This window comes from Haliotis asinina, chromosome 5 (assembly GCF_037392515.1).
Source record: "Haliotis asinina isolate JCU_RB_2024 chromosome 5, JCU_Hal_asi_v2, whole genome shotgun sequence".
In the NCBI taxonomy this organism is placed as follows: domain Eukaryota; kingdom Metazoa; phylum Mollusca; class Gastropoda; order Lepetellida; family Haliotidae; genus Haliotis; species Haliotis asinina.
Window position 1 is genome coordinate 24356421 of NC_090284.1, and position 12923 is coordinate 24369343.

The 12923-nt window shown below is 41.7% G+C and overlaps 1 protein-coding gene across 1 annotated transcript in view; it reads right to left on the bottom strand.

Moving 5' to 3' along the window:
* The window catches only part of LOC137284668 (polycystin family receptor for egg jelly-like), a 31740-nt gene extending 20226 nt beyond the window's left edge, over positions 1-11514 (bottom strand). Inside the window, exons 1-4 of the mRNA XM_067816575.1 lie at positions 11446-11514; positions 8628-9224; positions 1224-4084; positions 657-692 (exon numbers count right to left, since the gene is read on the bottom strand). Coding sequence (XP_067672676.1) covers positions 657-692; positions 1224-4084; positions 8628-9224; positions 11446-11500 — 3549 coding nt within the window. The 5' untranslated portion in view covers positions 11501-11514. The remainder of the gene's footprint in view (positions 1-656; positions 693-1223; positions 4085-8627; positions 9225-11445) is intronic.
* Positions 11515-12923: the final 1409 nt, after the last annotated feature.

Genomic DNA, 12923 nt, shown 5'->3' on the forward strand with positions numbered 1-12923 from the left:
GTGTTATATACAAAGTCACATAAACATAAGATTTCGGTTATATTCTACAATTGAAAATATACGAGCAAAATGAAAATAGTTCATGAAATTCGTGAATGCTATTAATTTCCTTCATAACGCTGTGAGTTAAGACTTCAGTGTGTTGAGAATATACTACTATAAACAAAGTTTAGACTCACTTAAAGTATTCACTATGTGTTAAGCATATATATATGGTTACATCGAAGATGAATTACTCGATTAATCTGGAGGAATCCTTATGCACAGCTTATGCAAGTAATTTGCACGAGGGTCATGCCTCAAGTGGCTGAAAAGCATTGCGAAACTTGCGCATGTGAACAGCTGCGCAACAGTGAACAGTTCTGGTGGACAGGAATTCACCAGTTTTCACTGAGTTTCTTCATTTACTGCGGCGTAAAACTAAACTCACTCACTCACTCTTCATTTATTAACCTCATGACAATATTCTTTTCAACGTTACGAATTTGTTTTTCAATTGATCAGTTAATGTGGAAAGAGTACTTTTACACAATGTCAACCGTTCAGCATCATCTAGTTCAGAACAGTTGACTGGCTGGCTACATTTACACTAGTGAGTCTAATCTTTTGATATGCAGTAAAACACTGAAATATCTGACGGTCCAGTTCCATCGTACCTCTGCTAGTTTCTCCTGCTCCTCCACGGATGACGCCTGCAAACATTACAATAGGAATTATATGGATAAAGAAACACTTGTCACATTCTTTCATGATAAAGAAACTCTAGATCTTGTGGTGATGTCCACAATGTTTGGAGTTTGGTGTGGATGGTTATACATGTACTTGCATGCCTGTTCAATTTATAAGATGTTATACCATTGGTTCTTATTTTGTCTTCTGGCCAGAGTGATATCTCTGCCGACAGTGCACTGGCGCCCAATCAGTGACGTCACTGAATGGCACCGTGAAGACCAAAATGTGAGTTTGGAACTATTATACCGAACCTTATCCGAAATATAAGTGAGTGACAAGATATCGAAATGCCAGTAAGGAGTATGCCTGGAATATGCAACTACAGTATTCATACGGAACATATATAGAGCTGTAGGATATAACGAATTTGTCATATTTCATTTGAACTGCGTATAGTAAACTACCGTTATTGGTCTCTTTAAGTTCGTTATATCTGTAACAGTGTAAGCGGAGTTCGAGTTAACAGTTCTACAACGGCTATGTTGACTGACCTCTTGGTTGAGAATGGCTGCAGCAGCTCCGTCGCAGAGTCTGATGGCTGTGTCGGGATCGGCGTTTCGGGCCATGTCGAGGAGGGAGGAGAGGTCTTCAAGGCTCTGGTTGGTCTTCCTGATGTCAATTATCTGAGATGTCATCGACATCAAGTTGTTTCGGGTGATGTACAAGATGACTCCGAAGGAGAAATAGTCGGTGACAAAGTAACTTGCAGGGAAGGATATTTTGGCGTTGTATCTAGTCAGTGCATCAGGTAGGCTTGCTGTGTCATTGAAAACACGTCCTTTTTCGTATATAGTCAAAGGATTTTTGGTTTGTCCTTTGTACAAAGTATCTGTGTGGCGCACTGCTGATTGAGATTTCAATTGCGCTAATGCTAGAGCTTTAGCAGCGTCTAAGTCAGTACTTGGTAAAAAGAACATGTCGTAAACTAGGCCATTTCTAACGTTACTCGTCAAATCCGGGTCGCGGGACGCCGAAACGTCCAAGATGGCGTTCGCGTAAATGAGGAAGGTTTGGACATCCCCGCCGAGGATTTCAGCAACTGGCTCAGACATGATGATACGGAGATAAAGATCATGTGAAGCACTGATGAGATCATGATCAACAGGGGCTACAGTTACTGTGATCTTGTACAATCCGTACGACAGCCCAAGAGGAGGGATGGTCAGCGTGTTGTTAGTCTCTTGGAACATGCATATCTCATGGACTTGGGTCTCCGTCTGAGTACCTTGGTCTACCGTGATCTTCATTGCCTTCCAGGAGAAATTAGCAGTGGAGTTCTTTATGCAGTTGAGGTCTGTATCAACCGTGACCACCATCTCTTCTGATCTTTTGTGCTCGGCTGGACTGCTTTGACTTGTTGGGTCAATGTTCCTAAAGGTCACGGTTGGGATGGTACATGTTTCAGGTGTCGTCATATCATCATCTACTATCACAGTTGGACACAGAGGTGCTGTTGCGTGGCTGAAAGCGTTGGTGGCAGACACGTTAATATTGAAGTAGCCAGTGTCCATGTATGTGTGGGTGATGTTGACAACGCTTTCAGATATAACCCTCCCGACGGTTTGTGCATCAGACTTAACTCCACCTGTAATAAGCTCTGGCAAAGAAAAGCTTGTTTCGTCACCGAAGTTAATATCATAAGTGACGTCAGATCCGGTTGGGCATGTCACCGTAAAGGTGACATCGTTGTTGACGGCGATTCGATCAATGTTTGACACGATGTCGACCGTTGTAATATTCTGTCCAACCTGAACCAATACCTCTTCAGTTACGGAGCTTATATTGTTGGAAGCTGTAACCATGATTCTGTAGATGCCCCAGTCGTTGTAGGTGTAGTCGGTGCTGAAAGGGAGAAAGCCGACAGGGTCGGTGTTGTCATATTCATGAACTTTTGGCGCCGTTCCATCCCGGTAGTCAATGGTGAAGACTACTTTAGAGGGACCCTTGTTTCCCATGTTTACATCAACTGTAAGCCCCACCGGGGTTGACAACGATGTCACGTTGGCTGACGCAAGGCTGATGGCGAACACAGGCACTTCCACAGACATTTCCTCCCCAACCATTTCAGAGGTGATGTCATTAGCCACCCTCGCAAAGAGGCCATACCCGCCAAGGCTGGTGTATTCTGCCTCACCCGGAATGTACAGCGTCTCTGTGGAATCATGGATGTAGTACACCTCACTCGGTTGACCGTTGCCATAATTGAAGGTCAACGCCATGAAGTCTCCGGGCGGAATTTCTATCGTAAAGTTCACGGTCATATTCCACGGTCCAGCCAACTTGCTAGCATTGATTTTCGGTTTGGGCGTTCTCCTTTCAGCTCGGATGTACTTTCTCTGCAGAAGCTGGTCGTGCCATTTGAGATCTACTTGATGGTCGGACCCTGTAGTAAAGTCTGCCCCTTGTACCTGTACTTGTGTTGACGTCTTTACAGGTGTTACTGCGGTTCCGTTGACCTCTGTAACCAGATCGTCAACAAATGTCCCCGGACCCACCACATCAAACATTACCACCATGCCGATTTGAATATATTGATAATATTCATAAAATTGCTTGGACAGAAAATCGAAGTTGTCAACCGTGGACCCATATTGGTTGGAACAGACGACTGTGGTATTATACTGCCCAATATCAGCGTAATCATGAACTTTCGTCTGTGATGACAGAAAATCCGTGTACATCAGGAAGGAAGAACTACCGTCGCCATACGTTAAAGTGCAGTTTGTGTTGACTGGATCGTTTACAGTCAGCTGCATCTCAGACCTTTTAGATTTATCCGTCGGGTGGATTCCAGAGAGCGCAACCAGATAGGGACTCTGTCCCTCATCCACATCTTCTATTTTGATCAATATTGTCTTCTTCAGGTGGATCAACCCGATCGTGGTCGACACAGTAACGACGTAATCTCCTTCATTACTCCACGAATGACTAACCGGAGGGTATCCACTGGACACGCTGATTCCATCGTTGAAGTCGAAGTCGAAGCTGACATCAACGCTGACGTTAATGGACGCCATCAAGAGAACATCTTCGCCTGGTTTAGTGTAGTTCCTGGGACTGAGGCGTTGACTCGTTAGGGTCAGGACGATGTCTGTGTGTGTGGTTTTGACGTGGGACACAAAATATACCTTCCAGTCTCCCGCGACACACCCTGCTGGGCTGCTGACCTCGGGGTCGGAGTCGACACAGCTGCATTGCGTGTTGTCCTGGAGGAACGCATAGGACATGTTGTTGTCTTTGCAAAACAGGCGACACTCGTGGATGGGGTGGTCGAGAGTGGACACATTCGTGGTCAGATTCAGCGGAGCGTTGAAGGACTGTTTACATCCCAGGAACAAGGAGTCATTTTCACCTGTAAACAGACAAATTATTTTCAGTTTTAACAATTTCATTTTGTAATTCGTATTTTACATAAATTAGTGATTGTTGTTCTGCTTTTTCTCAATGGCCTAAATTTCTAACCACCCTCCAACCCCTCCCCCACCCACCCTTGACATTGCTGGAATATTGCTAAAAGCAGAGTAAAACCACACTCACTCATTTATTTGAAATTTAATGTAAACTGTTACTAATAATTTACATTAGTGATAGTTAATGTCACAGAACATTTTATCATAAACTTTGCCACAAACAACATATAAATGGTTATATCAGCATGCAATAGCTTCAATTTTAAATTGATGCAACTATTCATAGCATGTTATGTCAATATTTTCAGAAGAAAGACAATTCGTAGAATTTCGTCACACTGTTAGGATAATATTTTTTTCATCTTTGTAAATGTGTTGACCTTGGTGGATTGGTCACCATAAGCTAGATGGCAACCAGGAAAATGGTAACCATGAACCATGATCAAAGTATCTATGACCAAAACAGAAAGAAAATATCTTTTTCCCCATAGATTAGCACTTGGAGAGTATTAACTTGCACGACAGCATGTATTTTGTATTATGCGTGGATATACACTGTATTTGTGTAATTGTCAAACAAACAGCCATCTGTGAAGGTCCAGATGTACTGGAGGAGAGCCCAAAGCAATACATGTCACAGATATCAATACTATGAGGGGGACCCGTGAAGATCTTAGGACTGATAGTCTTAGAGTCGACTAATAGGATCATATGGTCAGGTTCGCTTATTTGATTGACACATGCCATAGTATCGTGTTGTTCGATGCTCATTCTGTTGATCACTGGATTGTCTGCACGATACAAACCGACGTCATATAAATGGAATATTGTTGAGGGCGGCGTTAAACAACAAATGAACACAAACACTTGGACCTGTACCCACGGGTAGCGTTGAGACATTATAGAGGTTAGTTCCTGGCACGCATAAGGGACGCACCTCTGCACAACGAATTTCGGTGTTTAAGGCGACAAGGACGCTGTGTGTCATGCCCTTCTTTGTGGGAGACTTTGAAATTTCTTGAGTGTAGACTGATTGAACGAGTACATGTTGTCCGTCAAAAATGACGCTCCTACTTTACTCCACGAAGTAAAAAAATAAATACCATTACAGAGGAAGCAATATCTAAGAGTTCTTTCAATCAAACAGTCTAATGCAGAAATGTCTTGAGTAATCCACAAAGGAATTCTATCCCAGAGCCTAAAAGATATGTACTTTCTTCAAATGTAACAATTCATTTAAGTACATAAAAACTACTTTTAACGATCTGCACATAAACAATACATCAAGTGCCTAAAGGAACCTTTCATTGGGGAATCGTGTGACGCCCGTGCGTTCGCAACACACACACACACGCATCGTCTTCGTCACAAATGAAAACAGGCAATAGTGAAGTGACCGAATCTCCTTGCGATAAGAATTAATTAAACTGCGTTGCTAACGTCATCTTGTCACGCAATGAGTAAACAACGTTGATGTCATGCACGACATCTACACCGGAACAGGATTGAGGGTGCGTCTATTATTGATTGAGAGATCGATATACATGTAATCGATAAAGATCGAGTGGGTTTCGTGCATTGTCGGCCATTACATGCAAGATTGCAATTGAACGTTTTTAATTTTCGATGCGGATTTCGTCGTTTACATTGAACTTGATGGCCATCATTTAAGATTAGACCCAGAATGAGAGTACAGTTACGAAGCGCAGCGGTTTGGTGGGGATTTTATTTCTCTTATAAAGAGAATTAATACATGATAATCTATACCGTGCATACTACGTAAATCAATAGTTTATATAAATGAATCACAATAGGTTTTTTAAGAAATTGTAAAATATCTGACCAATATTTTAGTTTCATCATTCAAAACAGCCTAATTCTACTTCCATGGCATACACACACACACACACACACACACACACGCACGCACGCACGCACGCACGCACGCACGCACGCACGCACGCACGCACACACACACATACATACATACATACATACATACATATATATATATAGATATAATTATGAACTCCATCTAATTCTTCATAGGATCTTCTTTTAAGGGGCATTGTTTTCTACATAGTTGCGGATCCTAGTAGAAATTTACTAGCTGATATATCCTCCCCCAACAAAGTAGCTAAGGCAGCTACCAGTGAAGATCTTGTTTCAAATAGTTCTTCAGCAACGCATGCTTGTCGTAAGAGGCAACTAACGGGATCGAATGTTCCGACTCGCTTGGCTGACACATGTCAGCGTATCCCAGATGCTCATGTTGTTGGCCACTGGATTGTGGGGTCCAAACTCGATTATTAACTGACCGCCTCCTTGTAGCCAGTATATTGCAAAAGTGCAGTGTTAAACCACAAATAGAAAATAGTAAGTGTAGGGCAGCCATCAGTATATATACTGGTTATCTCGGCACACTTAAAGTCTGAGTTCGATTGCCAATATCGACACAATGTGTGATGCCGGTTTCTGCTGCAGAGGTAGTTTAATTCATTGAATTATGTTCAAGTAGAGTGAGTTAATTATATCATTCTTGTTTGAATTTGTTTCTAATTTTGAGACATACAATCAAGATTGCCATTGGGCGTTAACTGATTGCACAAATCGATTACTCTTTGTATAACTCAGGAGCGTTGTTGGAATATTGCTGAAAGCGGCGTAAAACTGAACTCACTTACGCACTTAGTTAAACAAAACTTCAGTACAGGCGACCATATCTCTGGTATAATATATTAGAAATGTTTTGCACAATATATATAGAACCGAACCGTGAAGACTTCCTGGAAGGGACGCAACTCTGCAAAGCGTCTGGGGACTGGGCAAAATCACTGTTACAAAGCTCAGATACATATTGTTATTATCTTTCGTCGCAGACACTTAACGAACTACGGTTGCCCGTGGGAAATTTGTAACTAATGCTGACGAATGCACTATCCATCATTTACAACCAGTTCGTCCCGAATGCGTTTGAATGAGTTTCATAAGTGGGCATATCATCAGTGATACACAGTCCTTGACATGTAACTGTTTTTTGAAATGTGCGACGATTGCAATGAATAATGGGCCTATAGCAAACTACGGAAGTTGTGGTACATTAACACACCGCTGTTAAACTTTGTTGCCTCGAAGTGAAAGCTGCTTATTTTGTCATTAACGTCTGTCTCGAACCTCGGATAAATCGAAGTATTTATATAGCCCCATATACTTCGACACAACGGAGTTGAGTTGTACAGACTCGTGCCAGTTATATTGGGCTACTTGAAGTTGTTTCTATAGACGTACATCTTAATTTAGTGTACAACTGGAGCCGGTCATTGTAAAGGTACGGGATTTGCTTTCCAAAAGCACTACCCGACACATATCGTGAAGTACCTAGAATATTGCTTACGTCATTTCTGTACTATCTGTCCTAGAATACCTTCGAAGAAACAATGAGGACGATTTTAGGTAGCTAGATTGATACTATCACTGACTCTACTAATTTAAGAACAGCTAGTCTTTTCACCTGGATTTTTTGTATTCGCTATACATCCAATATTTCTGAAATATGCATTGTGGGCAAATGTTCATCACATGACATTACTTGACATTATATGGCACACAATAAAGCAAATGGGGCAGGTGATGTCGATGTCTGACATATATGATAAATATGAATGAAATTTGAAGTGAACAGAAGGTTGACAGAGGTTAAGACAATCGTAAATTCGACACATCCAAATCTGACGCAAGAGGGTTCGATACAATCTACATTCGACGTAATATAGTACACGCTTAATTGGTAAGTGATGACATGAAACAGATGTTTGCAACGGTTGTCTTCAGCGCTCACTATCGCATCGGCGTGTACAATCTGTCTCCTCGTTAGTAGTTAAAGCGTTTTTTCGTCAGGCCGGACACCCAGGTTCGATTCCCAAAATGGACACAACATGTGAAGCCCATTTCTAGTGTCCCGAGATATTGCTGGAATATTGCTAAAAGCGGCGTAAAACATACTCACACACTCATTGTACATACAGTGTCGTACAAATGTGCCATGATCTGCTGACTGTTTCTACATCCGCATTCAAGAGGACAGTTACAACTGCATCGCAGTAATAGTGTGTGTGTGTGAGAGAGCGAGAGAGAGCGAGTGAGTGAGTGAGTGAGTCACCGCTATGGACACTAGGAACTGACTTCGAACATTGTACCCCTGTCGGGAATCGAATCTGGGCCTTCCTCGTGACGAGCGAAAGCTTTAACAACAGAGCTACTCATCGCTCGACACGCAAACGAATAGCACTTAATCTATGATAATAAATCCCGGAAGCAATACTTGTTTATGACACGTTTAGATTTTTTTTCACACACCGCTAGATCTGGCATTCGTTGTTCTTAAACATCATGATAGGCCAATCAAAGCTGCGATTCTAACAGTTGTGAATGTTTTTTTTCTACACATACAGACGGTGTATGTGTTGCTGTATGTGTTGAACTCACCCACGAACTTGACCAGGTTATTTGCCACGCTGATGTCGTTGTACACGTCGACACTAGACACGAGGAACCTCGACTCTGACGTCAGCGGAAGCCCGTACTCATCCAGACCCACAACAATGCCATATTCTTCCACGTAATCGGACGTTGCAACATCGCGCACATCAACGCTTGCCTCTGCATTCTCCACCAAGCCATCCACATATACTGTCAAACCGAGGCTAGACGACCAGCTCAACGCAAGATGGACCCACTCATCAGACGTCAAACTGAACTTGACCTTCCACACATTCCCACCATATTTGACACCAGCCTCGTATTGGTTCCCGTACACCTGTGTGACGTAATATCCGTCTCCGTCTGCTGCATGGCCGCCGTTGGATATTACGACAATCTCTTTGGCCTCTGCATTAGCGGCGGATGGTTTTACCCAGAACGCCAGAGTAAAGCCATTGTTGCAAATGCTGACGTTGCCGGCGCACCAGTGAGGGAAAGCCCCAAGGTCAACGAATGACCCGGAGAGGTTCTTGTTCACGGTAAAAAGAGTTGTCTCATTTTCATAATACTTCAGTGTTGGGTCATTCTGACCATTGACGTTTCCTGTCATAACAAAGAAAAGATTACTAGGAAAGAATATCAATTATGTGATGAGCTTGAATTAATATTTATAATGATAGACGTGATGGTTATAACGATTTATCTTGTTAGTTAATAAATCTGTGACTGATTGTATTCGATAATATCAAATTATTTTTTCGATTATACTTATATGTATTACATATATTTTAATTGCATATCTTTATTACGACAGCATCACCCTTTGACAGGATACGATTGATTGCGTCAATTAATGGTCAACTGTATGCAAGGTTGTGACCAATTGCGTCAGATTATGCTCAAGTGTACAATATTTTGATCAACAGTGTCCGTTTATGATCAACTGTGTACGACATTTAGACCAATAGCGTCAGTTCATGAACATCTGCGTAATATCATGATCAACAGCATTTTTATGATCAACTGTTTATACGATTGAGACCAAATGATCCACTGTACAAGCATGTGACCAAGGATGTCTGTCTATGCTCAACTGTACAAGGTTACAACCAACTACACAAGGTTATAAGCAGGTGGACTGTTTATGATCTGTACATCTGTGCACTGCTCAAGGCTGTGATCAAGGGCATCTACGTACGACCAAATGTACAATGGTATGAGCCAGTGCATCTGTTTGCGGTGCAGAGGTATGACCAATTGTACACGATTCTGACCTACTGTACCAGTACCAGTACATTGTTCAAGCTAACAGTCCCAGTTTCTGGAAAGCTGTACTAGGTTTGGACCAACCGCACAAGGCTCTGGCCAACTGAAAAAGCTTCTGGGTAATAGTGTGATGTGCTTTCCAACTTCGCAAGATTCTGGATAACTCTACAGGGTTTGCGGGCCATCATCTAGTATGGACAATAGTGTTAAAACAGTTCCTTTGTTCAACACCACTCAGGAATATTCCAACGGTCTGTCCAAAAATGGATAGGACAGTATATAAGAGAATATGTTTGGAGCAATGATCCATAACATCGGATCTTGACAGTATTCTTCCCAGTCATCGTGTGTGTCCATTGGATCCATTCTGTCGCTTCTTACGACAAACTTATTGTAGCCCAGAATCCGTCTATGTGCAACCTAGCGTTGTTAAGCGTGCACAAACAATGGTAATCTCAAATTCTGAACCTCCATATTCCAGAATAATATTTTCTGAATGATGGATTTATCCAGATCTGCTTGGAGACCCATATACTGCACCGAAAAGTCAGCAAAAGTACTTGAATAATCCCACAAATAAATTCAAAGTACAGTGTATTCCAGTTGATGTAAATACAGATTTATAACAGTCTTACGTTTAATAAGGCTTTATAGAAATAACATACAATGTTACTGAGAACAGAACCCTAACAGTCGAAAAATAAGTTATAATACTCACATCATTGAACTGAGTGGCATTTCAAAATGCGAAGTTTAAACACGTCTTTCTCTGAATTTCAGAAAGCGTGCGGCAAAGAAATCCCTATCTTGAGCAAAATAATGATTTTCTTGTAGTTTTCACCCAAGTCCAATTTGTTCAGACACCTGGATATATCCCTAGCTGAAGATACATCTGATGTTCCGGTGTCATGAGTATTATAGGACTTAAAACTACTGACATTATAGTCTAAAATTATGAAATACTGTTACAATTTGTACTTCGTATGCTGTTATATAATCACTGTTAACAATAGTTAAAACATGTATTTCTAATCTTCCATTTGAAATCTACTATAAAAAGACCCAGTTGCACCTTAAAATAACAGTATTATCATCATCTAAGAGTTCTAAAGTATATTACAACTGCAGCCTCAATACCTTTGTATTCTTCAATTATGATAATGATTCATTTATCGCCGAAAAGCGAAGTATGACCAAATATGTAAAGAATTGTTCCCGGATCGTCTGGCCCCATAATATTTGAAAGAAATAATTTCATTGACCCAAGATGACATTACCAAGAGACGATGGTTTAAAGAATACAATCGTTCTGTCACATGGCAAAATATTCACCTTGGATCATACCTAGAATATATCCAGCCTTTCCCTTCCCTTTCTTCCATGGTTGATAAAATGTCATGTCAATTATTTGAAAACGTATCCGACGAATATTTTGAACAATTTCTTGACGCTAACATTTACTATGTCCATGGAGCTGAAAAGAAACAATATCAGTGATTCAATTTGAAATAATAAGATACCTGTATACAGTTTATCTATTCAACATAATTATACATACCTATACAACATCCAAATACTGCCACAACTAAAGCTAGCAAGCGGAAACCAGCCATAAGCCTGGCCAGCATTTGGGGCACGGAACACCTCTACAGTAGTTTGGTCGCGTTACGTCCTAACTGCACAAGGGGAAGGAAATTTCGGCAACTAAAGAGACTTCAGTGTCCAGCCTTCCCATATCCTACACTGATAGAGGAATGAGGCTTCTATCAAAGATTAATTCAAGCACAATCAAGGTAGAATATTTAAGCTTAATTAGTTTATTTGGGACGTGTATTCGGGTCCCGAGGGATGTGTGCTTTGGAGAACTGCAGCGTGATTGTTGACTCTCAAGAAAAGACTCCATAAATTATTAAATTCCAATCACGCGGTCTCCGGGCATCTACCTGCGTCACGTCAGGAAAGAGTCTTGCAGGTATTGGCACTTCTTGGTCTGGGGAAGAAGACCCCCCATGGAGGTGTCCGGTGGTTAACACGACAAAGGGTGTGCTTCACGCTGCGCAATGTGTCAGATGTGTCAGACTGTCATTCCACGGCGTCAATTAGGTTACTGTGGTCAATTAAACTCGCCAGATCATCCCAGGTGTTGTTTTGTCACAAATGAAATAAAGGAAGACCTGGAACAACTGTGTTTATGTAACATATGACAACTAATCATTCCGTACTAATATACTGACTTGATGGACACACTAGAAACGTCAAAATCTTACTACAGGCTGAAGTGAGTGAGTTTAGTTTTACCCCCGCACTCAACAATATTCCAGCTATATGGCGGCGGTCGGTAAATAATCGAGTCTGGACCAGACAATCCAGTGGTTAGTGGCATGAGCATCAACGCAATTCATGTCATGTACGATGTCATGTATTAAGTCAACCAAGTCAGTCAGCCTGACCACCCGATCCCGTTAGTCGCCTCTTACGACAGGCACGGGTTACTGAAGATCATTTCCAACATGGATCTTCCCTGGCTACTTGGCTGAAGACATCATCGAATAACAAGAAACCTGCGGCCGTAAAAACAAAGTTTTAACCGTGACACCATATTAGATATATCCTCATCGAATAACCACTGATTTTCTCGTTACATCCGGGATTCAACCCCTCAGACTCAGCCTCATCCTGCACACAAAGTGGCTGATTTGGGTTAGACTTTAGGTGCTGCCGGCAATACATGTTAACTTTCTTAGCGCTAAGATAGCCGTAAGTTAATTTATGGCACTTACGACTGTCCTAGTTCGAAGAGATCTTCGAAAATCTAAGCCCTGGTTAGAACTGGTCTTCGGAAACCTAAGCTTGTCGCAAGAAGCGCTAAATGGAATCCGGCCGCGGTGGTCAGGCTAGCTTGGTCACGACGGCCTGTCAAAAATATAGACTGGACAATAAATGGACTTGGCTGACGCGTGTCATTGAAACCCTAACGAGATGATTGATGCTCATGATGCTGATCACTGGACTGAGTTGTGAGCAAGTGAGCGAGTT